The 25892-nt window shown below is 40.5% G+C and overlaps 1 protein-coding gene and 1 non-coding gene across 2 annotated transcripts in view; both read right to left on the reverse strand.

Moving 5' to 3' along the window:
- Positions 1–1095: 1095 nt before the first annotated feature.
- LOC119937365 lies at positions 1096–1233 on the reverse strand. The gene has a single exon (XR_005454041.1). It is a non-coding gene; the product is annotated as a small nucleolar RNA SNORA7 (small nucleolar RNA).
- Positions 1234–3918: 2685 nt separating this feature from the next.
- Positions 3919–25892, reverse strand: part of LTA4H (leukotriene A4 hydrolase) — a 40202-nt gene continuing 18228 nt past the window's right edge. The window contains exons 5-19 of the mRNA XM_038756469.1: positions 25447–25551; positions 23978–24030; positions 20973–21045; positions 19381–19521; positions 17968–17991; positions 16363–16433; positions 15818–15929; positions 14717–14861; positions 14502–14605; positions 13752–13822; positions 10262–10316; positions 8497–8592; positions 7168–7250; positions 4845–4949; positions 3919–4469 (exon numbers count right to left, since the gene is read on the reverse strand). Of these exons, the coding sequence (XP_038612397.1) occupies positions 4352–4469; positions 4845–4949; positions 7168–7250; positions 8497–8592; positions 10262–10316; positions 13752–13822; positions 14502–14605; positions 14717–14861; positions 15818–15929; positions 16363–16433; positions 17968–17991; positions 19381–19521; positions 20973–21045; positions 23978–24030; positions 25447–25551 (1356 nt within the window). The 3' untranslated portion in view covers positions 3919–4351. The remainder of the gene's footprint in view (positions 4470–4844; positions 4950–7167; positions 7251–8496; positions 8593–10261; positions 10317–13751; positions 13823–14501; positions 14606–14716; positions 14862–15817; positions 15930–16362; positions 16434–17967; positions 17992–19380; positions 19522–20972; positions 21046–23977; positions 24031–25446; positions 25552–25892) is intronic.

The following is a 25892-nucleotide window of genomic DNA, read 5'->3' on the forward strand; positions in this document are numbered from 1 at the left end:
TACTAGGCACATGGTAAAAAGGAATAAAAATCAAGAGGCTTAACAGGATAATAATAATTAATAACAATAATAATATTAATGATAATGGTGCTTGTTGACCAGCACTGTCCTATGCACTGGGTAGATACAAGATAATTAAGTCGGACAAAAAGTCCCTGTTCTGCATGGGCTCGTACTCAAAGTACATATGTATATGTATATATGTTTGAACATATTTATTACTCTAATTATTTTATTTGTACATATTTATTCTATTTATTTTATTTTGTTAATATGTTTTGTTTTGTTGTCTGTCTCCCTCTTCTAGACTGTGAGCCCGCTGTTGGGTAGGGACCGTCTCTATATGTTGCCAACTTGTACTTCCCAAGTGCTTAGTACAGTGCTCTGCACACAGTAAGTGCTCAATAAATATGATTGAATGAATGAATGAATGAAAAAAAAATTAATAATAATGGCATTTATTAAGTGCTTACTATGTGCAAAGCACCGTTCTAAGCGCTGGGGAGGTTACAAGGTGATCAGGTTGTCCCACGGGGGGCTCACAGTCTTCATCCCCATTTTACAGATGAGGCAGCTGAGGCCCAGAGAAGTAAAGTGACTTGCCCAAAGTCACACAGCCGGCAATAGGAGGGGGACCAGGTACTGAATCCCCATTTTATAGATGAGGAAACTGAGGCACAGAGAAGTTAGCTGGCACTCTGCCTGAAAATCCAATTGCCATCACAAATGTGGGTTAGCAAAGCAGCAGACTTTCTTTGTAGCTATGTCCTGACATGTTCAGATGGATGGCCTTTGGGGTAGATAGGATACAGGTGCAAAATACTGCCCAAGTGCTGGCCCCTAAACAGAAAAACTGGAACCTCAGCTTGTCTCGTCTTTATGCTGCAGCGTCAACTCCGACCCACAGTGACACCATGGACACATCTCTCCCCAGAACACCCCACCTCCATCTGCAATAGTTCTGGTAGTTTATCCATAGAGTTTTCTTAGTAAAAATACAAATGTGGCTTACCAATTGCTTCTTTCCGCACAGCAAACTTGAATCTCAGCTCTCGACTCTATTATGCCGCTGCTGCCCAGCACAGGTGAGTTTTAACTTGTAGCAGATTGCCTTTCACTCGCTAGCCACTGTCCAAGCTAGGAATGGAATAGCTATGCCTCTGCTTGACTCTCCCTCCTGTAGTTAAGACTGGTAGAGTACTGGAAACTCTCCAGGTGCCACTCAGAGGGGGAACCTCAGCTACTCTACAATTAATTGTTCATTTGTTCAATAACACAAAGAAGAAAATCTCAGTCGAAATAAAAAGGAAGACATTTCCCCAAGCACTAGAATAAAGAGAAACCATGAAAACAGCCCAAATTTCAAAGGATTGGGCGGTGGCCATCACAAAATTGGATTACTATTTTAATAGGTCAGCAACTCCAATTACTAGTTACTTGAATGTTATGTAATGGAACTGGTTTTAGCTATAATCTTATGGCTAGGAAACAAAGTGTCAAAGAGGCCAAAAAAGGGAAAGACTGTTCAGCACGTTGGCAACAGAAGCGGAAGTATAAACCAAAGAAAAGAACCACAAACCTGGGAGAAGTGTTAAAATAGCAAATGCTGATAAATTAGATGAAAAGTACATTATAGGCAGTCCTCAAACTTACAACTCAATTGACTCGTAAAACTGTATCAAGTCTAAATGTTGCAAGTAGAAACCAATTTCCTCACAGAACCAATGTTATAAATGAAGGATTGATTCAGGGACTAAAGTCATACAAAATTATCCAAGAATATGTAATGAATCAATTATATACAGCTATCTCTATTTAGGTATACATGTATTTAAATCAATCCACAGTATTTATTGAACTCCTGTCGTGTGTGTACTAAACTAAGCACTTAAGGGAATACAACAGAGTTAAAAGACACAGTTGCTGCCACCAAGGAGCATACAAGCGAACAGGCAGACAGATCCAAAATTATCTAAAGACAGGAGGAAGAGGAAACAGGAAGAATGATTATGGGGAAAATCAAGTGCTTAAGCTGTAGGGTAGGTTAAATATATATATATATATATATATATAAGCAATAGTACTTACTGAGCCTTTACTATGACAAATGCACTGTTCTGAGCGCTTGGAAAAGTACAATACAATGTGTTGGTAGCCATGATCCCTGCCCACAGGTTGCTTACTGTTTACAGGGAAATAAATTAAAAAGAGGAGAAATGGCAGAGTGTAATGAGATGTATACAAATGCTGTGGGGATGAGGGTGGGATGAATATCAAGGGCTTAAAGGGCACAGACATGAGTGCATAGGTAACACAATGGGGAGGGTGGATAGAGGAAATGAGGACTTGGTCAGGGAAGGCCCCTTGGAGGATATGTGACTTCAGGAGGGCTTTGAAGGTGGGGAGAGTGGTGGTCCGTCAGATATGATGGGGGAGGGAGTTCCAGGTCAGGAGGACCTAGGCACGGGTTTGGTGGTGAGATAGATGAAGTCAAGGTCCAGAGAATAGGCTGGACTATCACTGTGGGGAGAGAGCTGATTGAGCGCCTTAAAGCCTACAGTAAGGAGCTTCTGTTTGATGTGGAGGGGGATGAGCAACCACTGGAGGTTCCTGAGGAGTGGGGAAACATGGACTGAATGTTTCTTTAGAAAAATGATGCAGAAAGAGTGAAGTATTGATTGGAGAAGGGAGAGGCAGGAGGCAAGGAGGTCAGCGAGGAGACTGACGCAGTAGTCAAGGCGGAGGTTAAGTGGTTGGATCAGCATGGTAGCAGTTTGGATAGAGAGGAAAAGGCAGATTGTAGAAACATTGTGAAGGCTGAACCAACAGGATTTGGTGAGACTTCATATGTGGGCTGAATGAGAGAGGTGAGTCAAGGATATTGCCAAGGTTATGTATGGGCTTCTGAGACAGGGATAGTGGTGTTTTGTTTACAGTGGTGGGAAAGTTGAGGGGAGGACAGGGTTTGAGTGGGAAAATGAAGAGTTCTGTTTTGGTCACATTAAGTTTGAGGTGTCTGTAAAGCAGGTGTCTAAGTGCAAAAGTGCTGAGAAGGTACAACCTCCTGCCACTGAAGTTGGGGAGATGATAAGGGGAAAATAAAAATTTATCAGAGAAACTCTCTTAGAGGAGACGATATTTCACAAGGCTTTTGAAGATGGAAAGACCATCTGTCTCAAGTTCTCAAGAAGTTCATTATTTGCTCAAGAAAGGACTTTCAATTTTCTATCCCTTTGATGACTGACATTTCATTTTAACCGTAAGACTTTCAAAATACCACTACTACCTCAGCAGCGTTCCAGCGGCTGGAAGGCTGGAGAAAAGACAGAGTTGCCTGCTGAAGAACAAGGATTTTGACATTTATCAACTGGTTTGGTCTGAGGCAGAGATTAATTTTTGAAGGCTACTTTTTAAATTTAAAAATCATCTACACCTTTCAGCAATCTAATATACGTAGATACAATTCAAAATGTTAAATTTCTCAAATGCTATTTAGTTTACTAAAGTTACACTTACAAGAATATTTCTACAAAATGTTATGGCTGTGGGGTAGGATAAAATTAATACATCTGCACATATTTTCTGGTGCTTCTGACATACTTTAAGATTCAGAAAGAATAAGTTTAGCGGAGGAAGAAATTTACCTTATATATGTATACTGCTGACCATCTGTTTAGGCCATATTAGAAGGTCTAAAATAACAATTGAGCAATCTTCCTCTTTCCATTTTTCCTGAGAGACTCTGGTAAGCTTCTTTCAAGCCTGATAGGCCTTTCCCCTGCCCACCCCCCAAGATTTCTAAAAAATTATGCAATTTTTAGAAGTTGGAGTACTCATACCAAAAAGAAAAAAGTATTGACTTAATCATACAATTTCCAAGTTTTATCAAACTACTCAGTTTAACAGATGATAAGCCAGTTGGGATGAATTATAAAAGTTTATTTTTCAGGTTTAATGAATAAAACAAGCTGAATTCCAATGCCCACGCTGTATAATTTTCTTAATTTCAGCTGCAGCTTCTATTTAAATCAAACATCATATTAATCTAAAGAGGAGCAAAAACACTGTTTATCAGCAATCAAAACACATTATTATGGTAGCACTCCCCTCTCAAAGATCTGAAAGGTATCTTATTCCATTAAAATTTATGATTCCAGAGATCCTTTAAGCAAAGAGGACACAGATCTTTCAACTACAGTCAATGGCCCCACTTCGGCAAATCATCATAGGGCACAACTGAAAAAGCACGCAATAAAGGGAAATATTTGGTTTCGGTGGGATTTGCTGTATTTCTTTAGTAGGTCGCTTAAAAAAGAGCAATTGCTTTAAATCAGCGAAAATCAGTCTGTAACTAAATCACATTCAAATCTTTTCCCACCAGCATGGAGGTCACTGGATGCATACTGGCTTTATGCTGTTGAAAGGCACTGATAGCTTGATCACGAGACTTGTCAAAAGCCGCAAGGTCTCTGCAAAATAAGTTTGTACAGTTTAAAAATAAGAATAAGCACTTCACAGGAGATTAAATAAAAGTACGCATAGGAAAGCTTTGTCTTATTGAACTGTCACTATTACCATTTACGTTTTCAATGACTTGTTAAAGAAGAAAGAAAATCACAAGGGGAAACATTTTTATAAAAGGATGGTAAAATTAAAGACTGAAATCCTCACAGAGGCCACCTTTAGCCTGCACAGGAATCACTAAAATTCATTTAAGCTTAAGCCCACTAATATTTTGCCAACCTGTGGGACTGATTTCTCATACGTAATACATATATACATTTGCTACTCTGTTTACATTCAAAATGTGTTCAAAATGCATAGATTTTGGTCACGGGTCTTACTTAAACAAAGGCCGGGTAAACTTCATTCTTCCTTGTTCTGTGGCCATCCTTAGTGCCAAAGGAATAGCCTCTTCCCACATGGACTGAATGCAAAGGCGCAACCATCTTAAAAAAAACCAGACAATTATTCCTTTAAAAGGTCATCTCTCATTGATAATCCTATTACATTTGTCTCATAACACCATTTCTTGCCCAACAGAACTTTTAGTATTTGACCCTCAAGTACTTCTACTTCAAGTACTATGTGCTTTGCACACAGTAAGCGCTTAACAAATACCATTATTATTATTATTATTATTCTGGGAATAAAGGTACTATAAACCACTTGTGCCAACTGCTGAGCTGGTATTTATCAAAATGGTATTTATTGACTGCTTACTGTGTGCAGAGCCCTGTACTAAGCACTTGGGAGAGCAAAATATAACAGAGTTGGTAGGCATGTTCCCTGCCCACAAGGAGCTTACAGTCTATTTTTAGGACTTGAACTATTTGTATTCTACCTGAATTTTAGGAAATTATGTCAGCTTTGAAATCCAGGATAATATCAGGGAATGATCTTTTCGACCTTGTGGTATGGTCTCATAGCACACTTCTCTTGCCATTCTGGAATGTCATTGTTCAAATGGGCAGAAGCAGAGCAGGGCAGAGCAGATGGGCATGCTGCAATTCGTTCTGGGGTCAATCAATGACATTTTTTGAGACCTTACTGCATGCAGAGCACTGAACTAAGCGCTTGGAAAAGTAAAATACGATAGATCTGATAGATACGATTCCTTTTTTGTACACAAACCTGACTTTAGTTTTGAACTTTCTACAGTTTTGTGCTCAGACATTCTCTATTTGCAAGCTTTAGTAGTATCAAACTGTGTTTGGTTTTAATGAGCAACTGCGATCTGACGCAGTGAAAATTGTACCTCGATTTTGCAGGCTGGGAAGAATAGAAATGGTAGCTGTAGATATCTTACACTTTTTCATCTAAAAGAAAGGTGCTTTGCTATTATAACATAGCCAAGCAAACAGAGCACATACAAATATCAGCTATCCTAATCCCTTTTGGATGCAAAATGCCACACTCACAGTCTTGAGGTATAGTCCCTGCAACAAAGCAGTAACTTTGCATCTGGAAGAGGGGGCAGGGAGGGCAACAAGTGAGGTGGAGGGATTTGTGCAAGCCGATAGAGAGGATTCAGGGGTTTAATGCCATTGGTGACCCTCTCTCAATTCCCTCAACCTCCTCCCTGCTTCAGTAATGGGTGACTGCCAAAGGTGAAGGATGAAGACATGGGCATTTTAGGATTTTACTTGGGTTTTGCACCCAAGACACAGAATTGTTTCCACACCCAGGATATGGTCTTATGGAATGCTTCTATCCTAGCTAGGGAGGAGATAGCATAGAAGAGTTCACACAGGATTAGAAACTGGGTCTCGGACCCCCATACAAGTACTCACTCCATTAGGCCAGGGCTAATCAACTAATAATATAACCACTACTGGCATTTCACAGTATATCAGGCACAACAAGACACAAACTCCTTATTACTCTATTTATTTATTTTACTTGTACATATCAATCGTATTTATTGAACGCTTACTATGTGCAGAGCACTGTACTAAGCGCTTGAGCACTGTACTAAGCGCTTTCTATTTATTTTATTTTGTTAGTATGTTTGGTTTTGTTCTCTGTCTCCCCCTTTTAGACTGTGAGCCCACTGCTGGGTAGGGACTGTCTATATGTTGCCAACTTGTACTTCCCAAGTGCTTAGTACAGTGCTCTGCACACAGTAAACGCTCAATAAATACAATTGATGATGATGATGATGTTGGTTTACGAAAGGAAAATGAAAGCAATTTTATAAAATCAATCCATTATTTACTAAGCACTTATGAAAAGCACCAAATCCAGGGGGAGAATAAAGGGGACATTGATTTAACCGTGATCTCTATCTTACAATCTTAAACTGGGGTGGGGGAGGGAGGAAGGAAGGACAGACACACAAGGAAAAAGCAACAAACTAAAGTTACCTCTTCAAAAATTTAAGAAATCATTCGAGTTATTTGCTATTTAAATTTGCTGTGAGCATAGTTTTACTTCCCCGTTGTGGGTCTATTTCTTTCTCCACCAGGGGACTCTGGTGATCTAAGATGAAGAACAAAACTGAGCTACACTCAAGGGGAAAAAAAAAAATGGGGAGAGAGTGTCAGGAGATGAGAAATATTTTAAACAGTTATATTTCTTCCAGGTTCTATGCTTTTTGCCTTCCTAATATTTCTCCCACTTGTTTCATACTTTCTTTTCCCCAGAAAATGATCTGAAAAGGCATACCTGAATCGTATTTCAGAATTACGCACAGCATTGAAGTTGTATACCTCCTGCATTCGTTTAACATGGGATACTGGAAGTGGTGCCTAAAAGCAAAATGAAAAATGAAGGGAAAGTGCCTTGAAACAAGTCAAGTACGAAAGAAAATCTTCTATATCCAAAATTTATCAAGACAGAAAATTAACGAAGACCAAAGGACATAGTTTAATATCAGGTCACTACTGATTCAGTGTGGTATAGAAAGAAAGTTTAAAATAAGACAAGCTTAAGAAAGGTTTACTTTACAAAGCAGCCGAAGGGGAGCAGATGTAATTTTAAACACTCCAATTCCAAAAACACTATTTTATGGTAAGTGCACAGAAGTTAAACTTTAGGAGGGGCACACTTGACAGTTTCTATCTCGTTCTCAGTAAAACCTGGTTAGAGGATAAAGAACTTCTTAATAGACCTGGATTACGGTACAGAAAGATACCTCAGGAGATTATCAAGTGTAGTTTCCTGCTTCCACCAAAATCACATATAAACCACTCCAAAGTGAGGTAGAGGGATTTGTGCAAGCTGATTGGGGACGCTGGTGTTTAATGCTATTGGTGACTTCTAGAGAAAGGGCAAGTACGCCTTTCTCGACAACGCACTCCAAAGTCTTACCACCTTCAATCCAAATGTCCCAAAGGAAATGGTTTTAATCACAATTTAATCTCGCCTCATGTATTTTTGAATCCTCTCACAACCTCTGAGGCCGTCTTTTGAATCCTGTTCCAAATTCTCTGCATCCCTTTCAAGCTGGATGCCCAGAACTGGATACAGAACCAAACTAAGGGTCTACCTAGTGCTGAATAGGAGACCGTTTTAACGGTATTTGCTAAGCGCTTACCGTTTGTCAGGCACCATACTAAGCGCTGGGGTAGATACAAGATAATCAGGTTGGATACAGTCCCTGTCCCACAGTGGGCTCATAATCTTAATCTCCATTTTACAGACGTCACTGAGGCATAGAGAAATTAACTGACTTGCACAAGGTCACAGAAGGCCAGTGGTGGATCCAGGATTAGAATCCAGGCCTTTCTTACTCCCTGGCCTGTGCTCTATTCACTAGGCACCCTGCTTCCCATTTCCTCTTGGTCCCTATGAAGTTTGTTACTCTATGCCTGACTTATGACAAACACACTCAAGAGAGAAAGGGTTCTAAAAATCAGGCTTTCCTTCCACTTTTCATTTTGACATAAGATCGATTTACATACAGCTTTTCTTACTTTGCTACTGCCCACAAGACACAAAAAACTTATGCTTTCATGCCTATTTTCATTTTGGTTCTTTTAAGCCAGCACCTACTTTCAGCAACAACTGTGCTAGGAATTCAACTAGTTGGTGAGAAGACATTTCCTTCAGGTCTGCGGAGCAGAAAGAGTTCAAGTCGCCTTCACTGGCCTAAAAAGCAAAGCAAATTTAATTGGTCATCTAAGCACACACAAGGGGATAATAAATAATAATAATAATAATAACAGCATTTGTTAAGCACTTACTATGTGCCAAGCACTGTTCTAAGCACTGGGGTAGATACAAGGTAATCAGGTTGCCCCACATGGGGCTCACAGTTTTAATCCTCATATTCCAGATGAGGTCACTGAGAAGTTAAGGACTTGTCCGAAGTCACACAGCTAAGTGGCGGAGCCGGGATTAGAACCCATGACCTCTGACTCCCAAACCCAGGCTCTTTCCACTGAGCCACACTGCTTCTCTAAGAGAATGGGGGGATGAGAGGATGATAGTCAACCACTATACATAGATGGGTCACAGGTTTAGGACCAAGGACCTGCACAAAGGATCAGATTATAGGGCTGGTTAGTTAGAGTTCTGTGCAGTGCCACTTGCCTTCCTTCTACCCTGTCAGTCATGTTTTAGACTGTGAGCCCACTGTTGGGTAGGGACTGTCTCTATATGTTGCCAACTTGTACTTCCCAAGTGCTTAGTACAGTGCTCTGCACACAGTAAGCGCTCAATAAATACGATTGATGATGATGATGATGATGATGATCTCCTGAGGCAGCAGGTGCAATAAGTGAGTAGGTGAAGCAGGGGTGAGCCCACTGAGAGCAGCATGGAAGAATTTTTACATACAAGAGCCATTTATGGCTGAAATGATCACAGACTAGTGTTGACGCTGAGCCCTTGCACCATAATCCAGCAAGTGGTTGCCTTGGTAACTGTCGGGGTCTTCCCTGCCCATGTCTAACAGCTGTTTTTAGGATTCCCGTTGAGTTTGTTCGTGAAGCATAAACCCAGCAGGCACTCCCCTGTTTTTGGCTGTTTCACCACCCCACCCCTCAGCACTTCAATGAAGTAATAATAATAATTATGGCATTTGTTAAGCGCTAATTGTGTACCAAGTACTGTATTAAGGGCTGAGGAAGATATAAGATAATCAGGTCCCACATGGGGCTCACAGTCTAAGTAGGAGGGGGAACAGGTACTGAATTCCCAGTTTGCAGATGAGAGAACTGAGGCACAGAGAAGTTAAGTGACACACAGCAGACAAGTGGAAGAGCTGGGATTAAAACCAAGGTCCTCTCGACTCCAGGGCCCGTGCTCTTTCCACTATGCCACGCTGATTCTTCTAAGTCTAACAAAGGGACATAGATGCTTATAAGTTACTGCTCTAGTCCATCTGCCAGATGGATCAAGTTGTTTAGCTCAAAAGACTAAAGCAAAAAGTTGTGGCACAACACCTAAAACCAATGTATTTAAGAGATACTACATTGCTGATCGGAAATAGGGTGTTTTTCAAGCCTGGGAAGCCCACTTCACTGAGACGCTTTTTGCTGATAATTATACCTATCTAAGAAAATGTTGACCCTTGGCCTGAATCAGTAAGAAAGAAGCTGCAGGAGTTACCTTGTTTTGTTCATTCGCTACAAAACTGCTGGAAGTTGAATATCACAAATTCAGGTACTACAACTGCAAATTAAATCTATTCTATTTTATGAAAAGAATATATCAAAACTAAAGCAACAAGCCAGTGATTTCCTTCCACAGTTCCATAGTCTCCTTACACTTCAAGTGTTTCTAAACGTTGCAATTGACACCCACTACTACTCACTTTGATCCATCTTTGGCTCAAGGCAATACATGCATTTGTTAATGTCATATCATACCTGCAGAGATGAAAACAAGGAAAAGTATTTTACTTTACACAGTCCTTTACCACAACTGCTCACATGAGCATCTCAACTCAGTAGCCACACTGTGGCATATAAATCAATCTCATAAATTTTTAAGTATTCTTCCCCTAAACTGGGTTCAGCTTAAAATGTAAACATGAACAATTATCTGAAGTAGCGATTCTAACAGCCACAACTACAAGATTCCTGGGTTCCTTTATCCTTGGTCTGAGCATCTGTACGTGACAAGGATCAGAATGCCTAGCTCTCTCCAAGCCCTACTGTTATTAGGGCTTCTTTCCTGGTGACGTGGCCTGCGAAACCTGGGCTACCCAGAGCTGGGTCTCTCTTGCCTTTGGTTTTGGCACTAGACGTGGTCCATTAAAGAGCTCACTCTATGCAGGGCACTATGCTAAGTGCTGGGAAAAAATAAACACACAGGTGAAAATTAGACACGGTCCCTGGCTCTCACGGTGGTCACAATCTGAGAATGAGGGATGAGGGAGGGGGCAGGCCACAGGATGAGAGCAGGATGAGAGTCCCTCTAGACTGTGAGCTCATTGTGGGCAGGGACTGTCTCTCTTTACTGGTGTATTGTACTTTCCCAAGCACTTAGTACAGTGCTCTGCATACAGTAAGTGCTCAGTAAATACAACTGAATGAATGAGAGAATAATAACACAAAATGAGCAAAACACACCAGGCTATTGGTATGTGCAATGAAAGGGATATGGATCAAGTTAATTGTTTCCCTCATCAGATTGTAAACTCTTTTACGGCAGGGATTACATCTTACTTCTTTTGTACAGTACTTTGTACACAATAGGTACCCAATAAATACTGTTGATACAGTTGGGGGAAGCTGGGAATCAGTGGCTTGAATTATATATGCTAAGGGTAATCAGTCCATCAATTGTATCTATTGAGCACTTTGTGCAGAGCACTGTACTTAGCACAGTAGAGTTAGTAGATATTCCTGTTCTCAAGAAAGAAACAATCTAGTTGGGGAGACATAAGCTAAAATAAATTACAGGCAGGGGGAAGGTATAGGGTTTTAAGATATGTAAATAAGACTTAAGGAGAGGGTGTTGTATTGCCAAATGCTTAGATGTCATGAAAGTGCTCAAGTGGCAGGGAAGGAGTTGGGGGGGCAACTAGAAATTACTCAGAGAATCAATCAGTGGTATTTATTGAGCACTTACTGTGTGCAGAGTCTGCACTGACAGCTTGGGAGAGTACAATATAACAGAGTCAGTAGACGTGTTCACTGCCCACAAGGAGGCTACAGTCTAGGGGAGGCTTCCCAGCAGAGACGTGACTTTAGAATGTATTTCAAGCTATGGACAGCAGTGGTCTGCTGGATGTTGGTGGGGGGTGGAGGGAGCTCTTGGAAAAAGGCAGATGTGAGCAAGAAAAGAACAAAGCACAGTGAATAGGTAAAAGGAATGAAGACAGAAGCTTGGTGTTAATGGCAGCTAAGAGAAATACCCGACTTCAGTATATTTTTGACAGTTACTGTCAGATAACCACAACTGATAAAGGGATACCGTGACAAGATTTTATTCTTTATTTAATGTCAGGAACCAAAGCTCAATGTGTTTGCTACACCACAGAGACAAGTGGTGTTTTTTGTTCAGAGCAGCTCAAAGACTCAAACACGAGAGTACCAAAATGCCATTATTATCAATCGTATTTATTGAGTGCTTACTGTGTGAAGAGCACTGTACTAAGAACTTGGGAAAGTTCATTCATTCATTCATTCAATCGTATTTATTGAGCACTTACTGTGTGCAGAGCACTGTACTAAGCGCTTGGGAAGTACAAGTTGGCAACATATAGAGACAGTCCCTACCCAACAGTGGGCTCACAGTCTAGAAGGGGGAGACGGAGAACAAAACATATTAACAAAATAAAATAAATAGAATAAATATGTACAAATAAAATAGAGTAATAAATACATATAAACATATATACAGGTGCTATGGGGAGGGGAAGGAGGGGGAGAGGAAGGAGGGAGGTCAGTCTGGGAAGGCCTCCTGGAGGAGGTGAGCTCAGTAGGGCTTTGAAAGGAGAAAGAGAGCTTTGAAAGGAGTAAGTTCAACACAACAATATAACAGACACATTCCCTGCCCACAGTGAGCTTACATACTGGGTGGGGGTTGGGGGAACAGACCTTAATATAAATATGTAAAATTACAGATACGTGCATAAGTGCTGTGGGGCTGGGAGGGGTAGTATGAGTCAAAGGAGCAAGTCAGGGTGACACAGAAGGCAGTGGGAAAAGAGGAAATGAAGGTTTAGTCAGGGAAGGCCTCTTGGAGGAGATGTGCCTTCAATTAGGCTTCGAGGCTGGGGAAAGTAATTGTTGGATATGAAAAGGGCGGGCGTTGCAAGCCAGAGACAGGACGTGGGTGAGAGGTGGGATACAAGAGATCAAGGTACAGTGAGTAGTCGGCATTACAGAAGCAAAATGTGTGGGCTGGGTTGTAGCAGGAAAATAGTGAGGTGAGATAGAAGGGGGCAAGGTGATTGAATGCTTTAAAGACAATGGCAAGGAGTTTCTGCTTAATGTGGAGGTGGATGGGCAACCACTTGAGTGGGGAAACATGGACTGAACATTTTTGTAGAGAAATGATCCGGGCAGCAGAGTGAAGTATGGACTGGAATGGGGAGAGACAGGAGACACGGAGGTCAGCAAGGAGGCTGACAGAATAAAGCTGGGATAGAAGTCAAAACATCTTTTAGGTGACTGTTTCTCCCTCCTGCAAAATTAAAGCTACCAGAAAAGAAACTAATGTATGCTTCAGCCAATCAAAAGTCACTTGGCTTGGCATATAAATCCTCTCTTTTTCTGTACCATTCACTTTGTATTCAAAATCCACTTTTTATCCACTATAATCTAGGAGGGAACTAGATAAAAAGAGTTATTTGCAGAGTGGGCTAAAATAGCAAGTAGCTGTGTGCGTTTAATTTATTCTAATGAGCAGTGGTAAGATATTTAGAAAAACAAAAAAGACAAATCAAAATGGCTACTAAACCATTAAAGTACAGTACCTAAAGATCAAGTGAAATAAGTTCTACTTTAATAACTTATTTAACAGGCCTCCCTGTTATTCATAAGATCAACAGACTAATAAAAATTGATATTTCCATCATGGCTAGTCCCATTTTCTTTTATCCCAAGACCCAAAGGATATAAGTGCTTAATAAATGCCATCATCATTATTATTATTATTATATATCTTATGGAACCTGCCTTGAGCATAAATACTTTCAGGAAAGGCAAGAAACTGTACCTAAATACAGGGGTGTCAGTGGTTGAATGATGATGGCATTTGTTAAGTACTTACTACGTGCCAGGCACTGTACTAAGTGCTGGATGAGAAAGCATGTCATTAAAAGAAAAGAAAGTTGGCCAGGGAATGCTTACTTGGGTTTTACAGGTGGCATTCCAGGAGAATGGAGCCAAGCGTTCCAGTCAACCGTATCAAGAACGTCAACCTACCAGCACAAGAAGAGATAGCTAAATTTTCTTTTTTTCCCTTTCCAAAAAAAACCACTTACACTTCATATCTCCACTTTCATTTATAATTTTACTGGACTTAGAAAAATCATTTGAACTGTACTTAATCCAAAACAACCTGCTGAGCAAAACCAATGAAAAAGATAAATACACCAAAATTAAAGAATGAGCAACATGAGTCTCTCCTTAAAAGAAATTAAATATATTTATTACTATTTCTATCTCAGTCCCATTTTCTTTTGCATATACATTAAAAAAACTACATTTTTCTGAGTTTTTGTCAGAACAAGGTTTGGTCTTCTTTTAAATGGGCATCAGCCCACTGCCAGAACATTAACATTAATTACATCAGTTTGAAAATCGCCAATAGCTTAGGGCATATAAAAATTTATGCCAGACAAGGAAAAAATAATTCCATGTGCAATCATCTTGCTCCCTGTGTATTTCCTTCAGGGAATGAGCTGGAAATAAGTGTTCTGAGGATGGCAGATATTCTTTCCTTGTGATATTAGTTGAGATTAAGTTATTATCCAAATTTTGGCATTAGAACATTTTCTTCCTGTTTTAAAAACCATCTTTAAGGTAACCTTGAGAAGGCTAGTTTCATGAAATAATTCACTCTTACAGAAATGCTTAACTCAAAAATTTTCATCAAACCTTGTCCTTAAAGTATGAATACAGGAACGCCTTCCACTCATCAGTCGCTACACTCTTGTAGGAAAAGTTCTGAATGTAAGCCTTGAGGAATCCCAGGAAAACTTCTAAGAGGAAACAGAACATTTACTTTTATAGGTCTGCCATCTAAATGAAGATTCCCATAACTTTCTCCTCAGAGGAAGAAAAATAGGAGCGAAGGAATGCCGGTCACTTGCCTGGCCCACCAAGAAGTTGTTCCAGGTAAAAGAGCAAAGCAAAACCCTTCTCATAAGGAACCAACGAGTATGCCACATCAGGGTCTACGTCCTTCAGGTTAACCACCAGCTTTGTGAAAGGGTTTGTATCCCCAAAAGCCTTTACCTGCAAGGGACAAAAATTTGGTTAACACATTTACCTATAAAGAATGGAAACTCCCCTGCTCTCTAGGAGCCCAAATGCAGCCCGGGAAAACAAGAGTATAGTCACATCCAAAGGGGCTACTGAAAGCAGAACAATTCAAATGGCTCAGGACAGCTAAAAGTAGAAGTATCAAGTACAGTGAAGAAGGTTGCTAATTATTCAGTATTATGATGGTCCTTTTTCCAGTTTAGAATGCTTATACTATTTAAGACTCAGCCTTAACTGCCAGAATCTAGGAACAGAGAACATTGTTCTTTACTGTATGGTAGTCTCCCTTTCCTGGAGTCATATAACTTTTCCTTTTTAAATTAAGCAAGTTTCTAGCAAAGCTAGTTAAAACTGTTCATCCTGAAAGGCAATCTCTGCTTTCTCAAAAGTTACAATGGAGTTATTATGAAAATCTTACGAGCAAATCAATGCAGAGGTTACGAAAACGTTCACTATGAAGAGTTTTTTCAGGACTTGAGATTCATGATTGATTGCCTTAAGCACTGAACTATAATATGAATATCTATTCATAAACACTTACATTAACTCATAAATTAAGTCACATATTCCAAACATTTATAATTTTTAAATAATAAAAAAGGCTCAAAAGTAGCTATTACTTTCAAATAATTTGAGTTTTCGGCTGTAAATAACTGGAAAAATATGAGCTCTCATAGTGATAGATGATTTAATCTAAGAACTACCAAGGACAACACCACGCTGAGAATCTTCAAGCCACAGTTACAGTGCTGGCTCCTTCACTAACTCTCTGGTTGTTGACCAAAAGACACTTCATCGTTTCTCAGTTCCTCCAGTGGAAGAATCACCTACCTGTCCAAACTAATAAGATTACTTGGAGGACTTGCTATTGAAGGTCAGCCAGTTCTTGGGACCCTGAAGAATAATGTTACATGGGATTGTTCACTTACCGAATTCTGTAATTCTCCCCATCCTCCCAGAGCGTGGAAATGCCGGAACTTTTCCCCAAAAAGTCGACCACAAATGTGGCGCTCCAAGTAAACGGTGTGCCCTTCATTCAACCTAGAAAGAGTGTCAAATATTGGTGACTTGACTGGATGAGAAAAAAATTTCCTCTTCTCTGTACAGATCAAGTGGATTAATGTGCTAAAACATTCATTCATTCCATCGTATTTAATGAGTGCTTACTGTATGCAGAGCACTACACTAAGCACTTGGGAGAGTACAATGCAACAATAAACAGACACATTCCCTGCTCACAACGAGCTTACAGTCTAGAGGAGGGGAAAAACAGACCCCGGAAGAACAACAGGTTTTGTGTGGTTCCCAACCCTGTAGAATGACTACAATGATCTCTTCAACAACAATGATGGTAATCTCAACCCCTTAAGGACCCCGTTATGCTGGTGGCAACACAAAGCTGATGTTCACTAATGTGCACACAGGGCAGACCTACCCTAACAGTTATTCCTAGGGGGATGAAAATGAAACCTACCAGAAGTGATCCCAAGTTTTGTTTGTCACTAGGTTTCCCGTCCAGCTGTGAGAGATCTCATGTGCAATAACCTGAGCAAGAGGGTGAAAAAAAAAAGATTTAAATAAACCTGTTACTCGAAAATACATCAAATGATGCATATGAATTTGGGGAGGAAAATAGAACACATTTCATTTTCAAGACTTGTTGGTTACTTAATTTTCCATGTAACAGGGTTCATAAAAGCCATTTTCCTGGAGAAAATTATATTACCAATGAGCATGCTAAGATTTGTACCTTTATCCGGTTAAATAGCAAGCAGGAAAAAATACCCAGAGTAACCCTATGAACATTTCCAAATATTCCCCAAGCGCAAGTGAGAGCTCAATATTTCTCGATCCTTTCTAATTTTTAGCAGCATCTTGAAAAATCAAAACTTAAAATACTTTTTAATTTTTCCAACTCCAAGCCTCGCAATCCTCTTTTACTTTGCATCCCCTAGTCAGCCATAACTTGCCTTACTCAACGGTTGTTCTGCATTAGACAAAAATCATATTCATTATCTCCAAACCATAAAATGGCACAAAAGGAAGCAGTTTCATCTTCTATCAGTCAAAAAAGAAACAACAACTGTTGTTCATTCAATCATTTAATCACATTTATTGTTGCAGTAGCTTTTCAGGATCCATTTTCAGTCCAGGTAAATAAAAGGTTTACGTACATGTGATTACATGCATTTCTCCTGTACGGTCCTTGAGTCTGAGTGATGAAAACAGAAATAACTCTGCCCTGCATTCAGCCACCTGCTTAAACTCTGGGAGTTCCCTGAAGCCCCAGAATTGTGGAAGAGAGTGGGAAGAACAGAGCTGGAGACCAGTAAGCCTTGAAATGTTCTGTTTAATTATGCAGATATGGCGATGTTGGGATACCCAGACACTAGTCTATGAGCTGAATAATACCAAATTCTAGCCATACAGACCAGTGAGGACAGATTTAGAAAAATATGGTCAAAGAAAAGTGGTATTAAGAAAAAGAGTGCCAGTATGAGATATGATTAAGCACTATATTTTCTGTAATCAATTACTGTCTATTTCAGGCACGACCTAATCTATTATTATTATCAAGTGCCATCGAGTCATTTCCTATTTATAGCAACAATATGGATATATCTTATCCAGAACGTCCTGTCTTCTGCCATAATCCGTAACCTTTCTAATGGTTCTTCTGTTATTGTTGTTATGGTCTCTATCCATCTGGCTGCTGGTCTGCTTCTTCCACGTTTTCCCTGGACTTTTCCTAGCATTAGTGTCCTCCAGATAATTAGTCGTACTAATTTTGTGTCCAAAATATGCTAATCTAAGTCGAGTCATTTGGCTGTCCAAGACCACTTTTTCTTAATTTGTTCCAAAATCCCTTTGTTTGTTTTCGGGCACTCCACGGTATTCACAAAAGCCTTCTCCAACATCAAATTTCAAAAGAATCGATGCGCTTTCTATCCTGTCTAATCTACATCTTACATTTACCCTCATGCTGAGCATACTGCAAGTGTTCAGTGAACAACATTTTATGACTAATATTAAGAGAATCTTAGTCTAGTGGAAACTGGAATAAGATTTTTGTACTTACATTTGAGAGTGACCTGTCACCTGCCTAAAAAAAAAAGAAAAAAGAGTTACTTCCAAACCACATATCAAGGCTGTACTACTCCATGTCTAGTGCTCTGCATTAGTAAACACTATACTCCCACAATTAATCCATTAACAGTCCTGAGGGAACTTAAATAACGGAAAGAAAAAATGATGAAAAGCTAAACAGTATTTCATTTCTAAATTCCTTACTCTCAGTGGAACTCTACTATATCCTGGGGGAGTGAAGATAGAGCTCTTCTATTCCTCCTGGTGAATGTCCTTTTATAAATAGCTGTTTTTTCTTAAATTCTTTCCACTCTTTAATGTCCCACCACACCACAGCTCAATAATAGACTTAATAGTACGCCTATTAGGCTATTTCATCACCAGCCCCTTTCCCTTTCTTTCTCTCTCTTCTCTCTCTCTGTCTGTGTCTCTCTCTCTCTCTCTCTCTCTCTCTCTCACACACACACACACACACACACACACACACACACCCCAAAATAAAAGAGATGCTTAGATACCAAATGGGATCAGTCAGATCTGAATAACCACAAAGATTCCTAGACTATGGAAGGTGGTGCTTAACACAACCTCTTATCAAAATATTTTGAGCATACTATGTTCTTTATCTTAATTAGGTTTCTTTTATTTTAAAAATGTCAATGGCAGTAAGAGAGACACTTTATAATAGAAGTCATGATAAGGTAACAAGAATCACAAAAATAATCTATTACTGTACAAATGCAGTGCTTTCCAATGGTTGCCCATTCACCTCTACACACAACAGAAACTCCTCAAACGCTTTAAGGCACTCAATCAGCTCACTCCCTCATTCCTTACCTCGCTGATCTCCTACTACCACCCGACCTGGACACTTCACTCCTCTAATAATAATTATGGCATTTATTAAGCGCTTACTCTGTGCAAAGCACTGTTCTAAGCGGTGGATGCCTACCTACGCCCTATACCTTGATCTCATCTATCCTCTGCTGACTCCTTGCCCATGTCCTTCCTTCTGGCCCTTGCCCATACCTTTCCCCCTTCATATCTAACAGTTCACCTTTCTCCTCACCTTCAAAACCCTCCTGAAAATCATATTTCCTCCAAGAGGCTTTCCCTGACTTAGCCCTCATTTCCCCTACCTGTCCATCCCTCGCCTATGCACTTGCCCCTTAAGCACTTTGATACTCACCTCAGCCCCACAACACTTATGTACAAATCCTTATCATCTATTATTTCCCCTATGCATTATTTCTGTTAATGTCTGTCTTCTCCTGTAGACTGTAAGCACTTTGTGGGCAGGGAACGTGTCCACCAACTCTACTGTACTGTACTTGCCCAAGCATTAGTTCAGTGCTCTGCTCGCAGTAAGCGTTCGATAAATACCCTTGACTGATGGATCACTTACCAGCAAAGTAGGAGTTACAAAAGTAAGGCAAGGGTTCTCCATTCCACCATAAGGAAAGGATGGTGGTAAAACCAAAAGATCATATTGTCCCCAGACATAAGGACCTCCCAAATCTTCTGCAATTTTCAACATAGTCTCAGTCTGAAAAAGTGAAATTCACACATTTTTAGTAAACATGCAATGTGAAGCTTTGTGACATTAATCATTTAATAATTTTGCATTTATTTCACAATCGTATTTATTGAGTGCTTACTGTGTGCACAGCACTGTACTAAGCGCTTCGGAAGTACAAATTGGCAACATATAGAAACGGTTCCTACCCAACAACGGGCTCACAGTCTAGAAGGGGGAGACAGAGAACAAAATAAAACATGTAGAAAGGTGTCAAAATCGTCAGAACAAATAGAATTAAAGCTATATGCACATCATTAACAAAATAAATAGAATAGTAAATATGTACAAGTAAAATAGAATAAAAAATCTATACACACACATATACAGGTGCTGTGGGGAGGGGAACGAGGAAGGACGGAGGGATGGGGAGAAGAAGAGGAAAAAGGGGGCTCAGTCTGGGAAGGCCTCCTGGAGGAGGTGAGCTCTCAGTAGGGCCTTGAAGGGAGGAAGAGAGCTAGCTTGGTGGATGTGTGGAGGGAGGGCATTCCAGGCCGGGAAAGGATGTGGGCCGGGGGTCGATGGGGGGACAGGCGAGAATAAGGTACAGCGAGGAGATTAGCAGCAGAGGAGAGGAGGGTGTGGGCTGGGCTCATGTATGATGAAATAAGACATCACATAGTTTTATTTATTGTTTTGCCCTTGGCTCCTGATCTAAAACCAAGGTCTCTGATGGACTGAAGATCATTCACTAAAATCTGGTATTTCAGAATAGAAAAATCATCCATCTTTCCATTCACTTTACCCCCACACACATTTTGGGATCTGTTTAGGGTCTCAAGTCATTCCACTGGTCATCCCTTCTTTTCCTTCATCTGAAACCCCATTATTTTTTTCACTGAACTAGTTTACAGCATCAGAGTGCTAATGGGGTCTTCCGTTGAGAATGACAGATGATCTTTGGTCCTGAAACTTCACGACTGAGAACTGATTGTAGTGAAAGGGGTCTGCAAGGCCACCTGCACACTATCATCAAGGCCAGTCTGCTGGAGGTTTAGAGTGGAGGCAACCACCCCATCCCCTTCTCGCCAGATGGGAGACACACAGCCACCACCAAGGAAGATAAAACCAACATTCTCTGGTTTTTTCTTCTGCACTGAAGGCTACCATTATGGGGCCCCACCTACTCTCAAGTAGTATGGTTGGGGGTGAGCAAGGGGAAGAAAATGCTCTCTGAACCCAGGGGTAGAGAAAAGGTGGGAGGGGAGGAAAAGTGAAATGCCTCAGCTTCCACCAAAGAGAATTTTTGGCAATTGCTTACCTTGCATTTTGAAGGTAAGGCCCGGTATTTTAGTGTTAAAAATAGCAAAAGACCCCACCTTGGTTCCAGAAAGATATGGCATCATAATTCCCTAGAAACCAGTAAATGAAATTAAATAACCCAGCTATCGCAAGGTAGAAAATGCAAGTCTGTCACCCACCTCAGAAAATTCATAGGCAGATTTTTCCACCTGTTCCTTCTCAGACCACACCAAAGTTCTTGGGCCAATTTTTCTGTAGAATTACAGATCACCGTTAATTTTAAATAAAAGGCATTTGACGATTCATCTTTAGGTTTATTATAAATATATAAATCCAGCTAGGAATAGCAAACACAAAATAGGGGTTTCGGGAGGGGAAAAAATTACTTCTAGAATATTTAGGAAGTATTTCAAAAAACAACTAAAAGGACAGAGTGCTACTAAAATCATGCCTCCTCCTGGAAGCCTTATTGGACAAACTTCTCATCTCCCCACACTACTCTCCCTCCCTTGCATTTCACCTATGCACTTGCATTCAGTGCTCTGAACTTCATTCAATCGTATTTATTGAGTCCTTACTGTGTGCAAAGCACTGTACTAAGCGCTTAACGTGGTACGTGTTCAAAAATACCACCGACTGATTCATATCCTCTAACACTTGGATATTCACCCCACCCCCCACAAAACTTATGTACATACCGTTATACTCTGCTGCTTCCCCTACCTGTAATTTGTTTGTTTCCCTCACTAGATCATAAGAAATTTGAGAGCTGAAATCACATCTATTAGCTGTACTGTACTCGAAGAGCTCAGTACAGTGCTCTGGATACAATAAGCACTTAAATATCAGAGCTTGATTGATTAATATAGCAATATTTGATCTTAAAGGATGTCTCTGATATTTAGGAGTCACAGGAAGATAAAATGGGGAGGTGAAAATGGATTTGAATAACAATGCTCTGGGCATCCCAGTATATGATTTTAAGTGAGGAGGGAGAGGGGAAAAGGGGAAGGAACCCTTCTAAAAAAATCACATCTCCTCCAAGAGATCTTCCCTGCCTAAGCCTTCATTTTCCCATTATGCCCTCCCCTCTGGGTTGACTTTGCATTTAGCTATGTATCCCTTACACAACACTTTGCTACTCACCCCAGCCCCACAGCTCTTTTGTACATATCCTCATACTCTATTTCCCCTAGCTGTAACTTATTTTAATATCTGTCTCCCACTCTAGACTGTAAGCTCTTTGAGGACAGGGGTCATGTCTATCAACTCTATTGTACTGTACTCTCCCATGTGCTTAGTACAGTGTTCTGCACACAGTAAGTGCTCAACTTACACACTGACTGACTTACTGGGTTTCACCCTGGCCGGATCTGGGTGAGGGGTCCAAGGTCAGAAGTGGAGTTTGGAGTGGGTAGAGTCCAGATGCCCAACTACTTGCCATCATCATCATCATCGTCATCATCATCAATCGTATTTATTGAGCGCTTACTGTGTGCAGAGCACTGGACTAAGCGCTTGGGAAGTACAAGTTGGCAACATATAGAGAGAGTCCCTACCCAACAGTGGGCTCACAGTCTAAAAGGGGGAGACAGAGAACAAAACCAAACATACTAACAAAATAAAATAAATAGAATAGATATGTACAAGTAAAATAAATAAATAAATAAATAAATAGAGTAATAAAATAGAGTAATAAATATCCTGGATATCACTCTAACCCATGCTCAGAGGTGTGCCCTGAGGCAGTGCTGTCCTGGAGGCCATTGGGGATCCAGGCAGATACAAAGCAGCAAACACAACCTGGGCCGCAATGATCGGTGGTGGCACCAGACGTTCCCAGCAGGAATCCCAGCCCAGGCTGGGAAAGGCTACAGAGCCAGCAGCTGTGCTTCAGGAAATCCTGTGGCGCTGCTGGCCGCAGACTGACTTCACTTCAGACAGGAACCCCCATCAGCTAAGTCTTAAACTCAATTTACCACTATGACTAACTTTCTCCAAGCCCAAGGGAGGCTACTTCTGGGTGGGAACCGTGACCCAAACTGGAGTAGTCTCCGAGGCAGCACGGAAGTAGGGGATAATGCCTTCCTGAAACATAGGAGGTGGGCACTGGCATGGTCTCCACAGTCAGAGCAGGCCCTTCTCCTCCTTCTTCTGGCCTTGCACTTTCATCCAGGTGCTCAAGCTCGGCACATATCTCCAGGCTCATTTCCCCTAAAAAATTTAATACCAGCAAGGGCAGCATCGGCAAGCACCCCCTCCATCCCCCCCACCTTACCTCCTTCCCTTCCCCACAGCACCTGTATATATGTTTGTATGTATTTATTACTCTATTTATTTTACTTGTACATATCTATTCTATTTTATTTTGTTAATATGTTTTGTTTTGTTCTCTGTCTCCCCCTTCTAGACTGTGAGCCCACTGTTGGGTAGGGACCATCTCTATATGTTGCCAACTTGTACTTCCCAAGCGCTTAGTACAGTGCTCTGCACACAGTAAGTGCTCAATAAATACGATTGATTGATATAGTAATTCTGGTAGTGGTCAGGGGATTTCCTGGAGCAGCTAGGCTTATGCTCTACTGTATAGGAGAACATACCGAAGACAGTGATTAACTGATTTCATCTCCATTCCAAAAAAGAACAGCACACAACTAGCTCTTTTCTGAACACAGGGGAAATAAGAACCCATTAGATCTGCTTGACTTATTTTAGCAAACATTTTAAGATACCCTTTCCTTCTGAATTCGAAGGGAGTATTTATGCCAAAACAAAACCATAATTGAAATGCCTGGGTTTTCTGCTCTGCTTTCCATTCTGATATATACTCCCTGCAAGGAACAGACTTTAGCAAACATCTTTAAACTTCTGCATAACCCAAGACAAGTAAAGGAAAATTAGGAAAGAGGGTGAGGGACATTCCAGGCCCACATGAAAAAGGCACCATAAAGATGAAGTCTAGTTAGTACCCGTAGAAATCTGGAGAGTTACATAATCTGTCAAATGAATCATTTTGTTCTTTACATGCTAATCTCAGATAAAAATAATTTATCTTCTAAACGTGTGGCTTTCAGAACTTGGGGAATGCATGACTCATTAATATTCTGCTCATTTTAAAGGTGTTCTTACTGCACCAAAAGACTTAACAACATTACATAAATATGAACATCTTTCCAATACTCACCTGCTTTCCAAAGCTCCAACCACAAGTGCAACCAGGTAGCAGGGAATTGGCACCTAACAGAAGAGAAAAAAATTCCATACATAAAATCCAGGGTGGTTAGTGTCTTGTACCAGCAATACTCAAAGGAAAATACACTCCCTTTAAAATCTCCTTCCCTGCATTATCCACCTGCCTTTTACCCTTTCTCTCCACTTAAACTTTTATTTGCTAAAGACGGTTCAAATTCTCTGTACAACCGATTTTTAAGAAGTTTCCAGAAGGGTCAGATCTTGCTTCAGGAACATGTGATTTTGGAGTATTTTGCACGTTTTGTGCCTTTTTTAATGACTACCATGTAGCTCCATCATATCATCTAAAGAAATAAGGTCACACAGTTTTCTTAGCATGCTTAAACTATAAAATCCAAGAAGGGAAAATGTCTCCTATCCCCTCTAGACTGCAAGCTCTTCATGTACAGGGAATGTCTCTGCTATTTCTGTTGTACTGCACTCTCCCAAGTGCTCGCCACAGAGTAAGCACTCAGTAAATACCATTGATTGATTGATTACTGCAAGTTTTGTACAGCTGGGATTTCATCCCGAGAAATTCCCGGCTCCACTACATACCTACTGGGTGACCTTGGGCATTTAATAACTGTTTTCCCTCCTACTTAACTGTGAGCCCAAAGTGGGACCTGATTATCTTTTATCTATCCCAAACTTAGTACAGTGCTTAGCCCACAGTAAGCACTTAAATAACACCACTACTATTAACTAAGTCTAAAAAAATCCATTCCACCTCCTTCTGGGTCCCCAAAGATGAAGAGCTAACCCCAACCCAGATTAGAAGCAGAGAAACTATCAGATAGCCCATGTCCCATTCAGGCGACGTAGAGGCTGACCCCTGATAGGAAAATTTTCATTCCTTCCCCTGCAGTATCAGAACTTGGAATAGTCAGAGGAAAATTAAAATTCAGACTTGTATAGAGTTAATGCAGGAAAGGGTGGTTGATGAGAAAGATGAAAGAAAGTGTATATATAGGTTCAGAATACCACTTGCGGTCATACGTGATCACCTGATTGAGATTAGGGGGTTTGTGGTCATTAGCTATCAGGAAAGCATGAGGAAATGGGCTGTTCTTGAAACACAAAGTCAGATAACATAAAAATGTAAAGACTTAAAAATTATCACCAGAGGAAGGAATACACTGTCTCCTACTAGATTACTCTTATAACCAAAGAGTCTATTTGCTGGTATGATTTTCAAAAATCTTTTCAAATGATAAACTGCAGCTTGTAATACTGTGCCTTAGCCGATGATAAATTCTTAATAATCAATTAAGATTATGTTAAACGGTGGAAAGAACCACCCCAAAACAATAGCAGATGGGTAATTTGTAGGGGTTAAAAGAGTCCCAGGGATAATTCAGATCCTGAAAATATGAAATTTAGCAGGTTACTAATGATCTGAACTAAATTTTGAAGTCTTACTTTTTGGCTAAATTTGTATATTTTCCTAGTGGCGTCTGCTGGATCTGATTCGTCTCCATCACGAACGGCACTCATAAGGGCCACCAAATCTTTAGGAACAGATACCTAAATCAAGAAGAAAAGTTACTGCCATATATCAACACTTAGTACAGCACCTGGCACATAGTAAGCACTTAATACCATAATTATTATTATTATATATAAACAGAACTCTCTCTCAATCTCATCCATCTCGCTGCCAACCTCTCGCCCTGGTCCAGCCTCTGGACAGGAATGCCCTATCTGACAGACTTTTCCCACTTTCAAAGCCTTATTAAAATCACATCCCCTCAAAGAGGCATTCCCTGACTAAACACTCATTTCTTCTTCTCCCACTCCCTTCTGTGTCACATTGTACTTGGATCTGCACCCCTTATTCCCCATTCCCTCAGTCCCATAGCACCTAT

Source organism: Tachyglossus aculeatus, chromosome 14, assembly GCF_015852505.1.
Source record: "Tachyglossus aculeatus isolate mTacAcu1 chromosome 14, mTacAcu1.pri, whole genome shotgun sequence".
In the NCBI taxonomy this organism is placed as follows: Eukaryota; Metazoa; Chordata; class Mammalia; order Monotremata; family Tachyglossidae; genus Tachyglossus; species Tachyglossus aculeatus.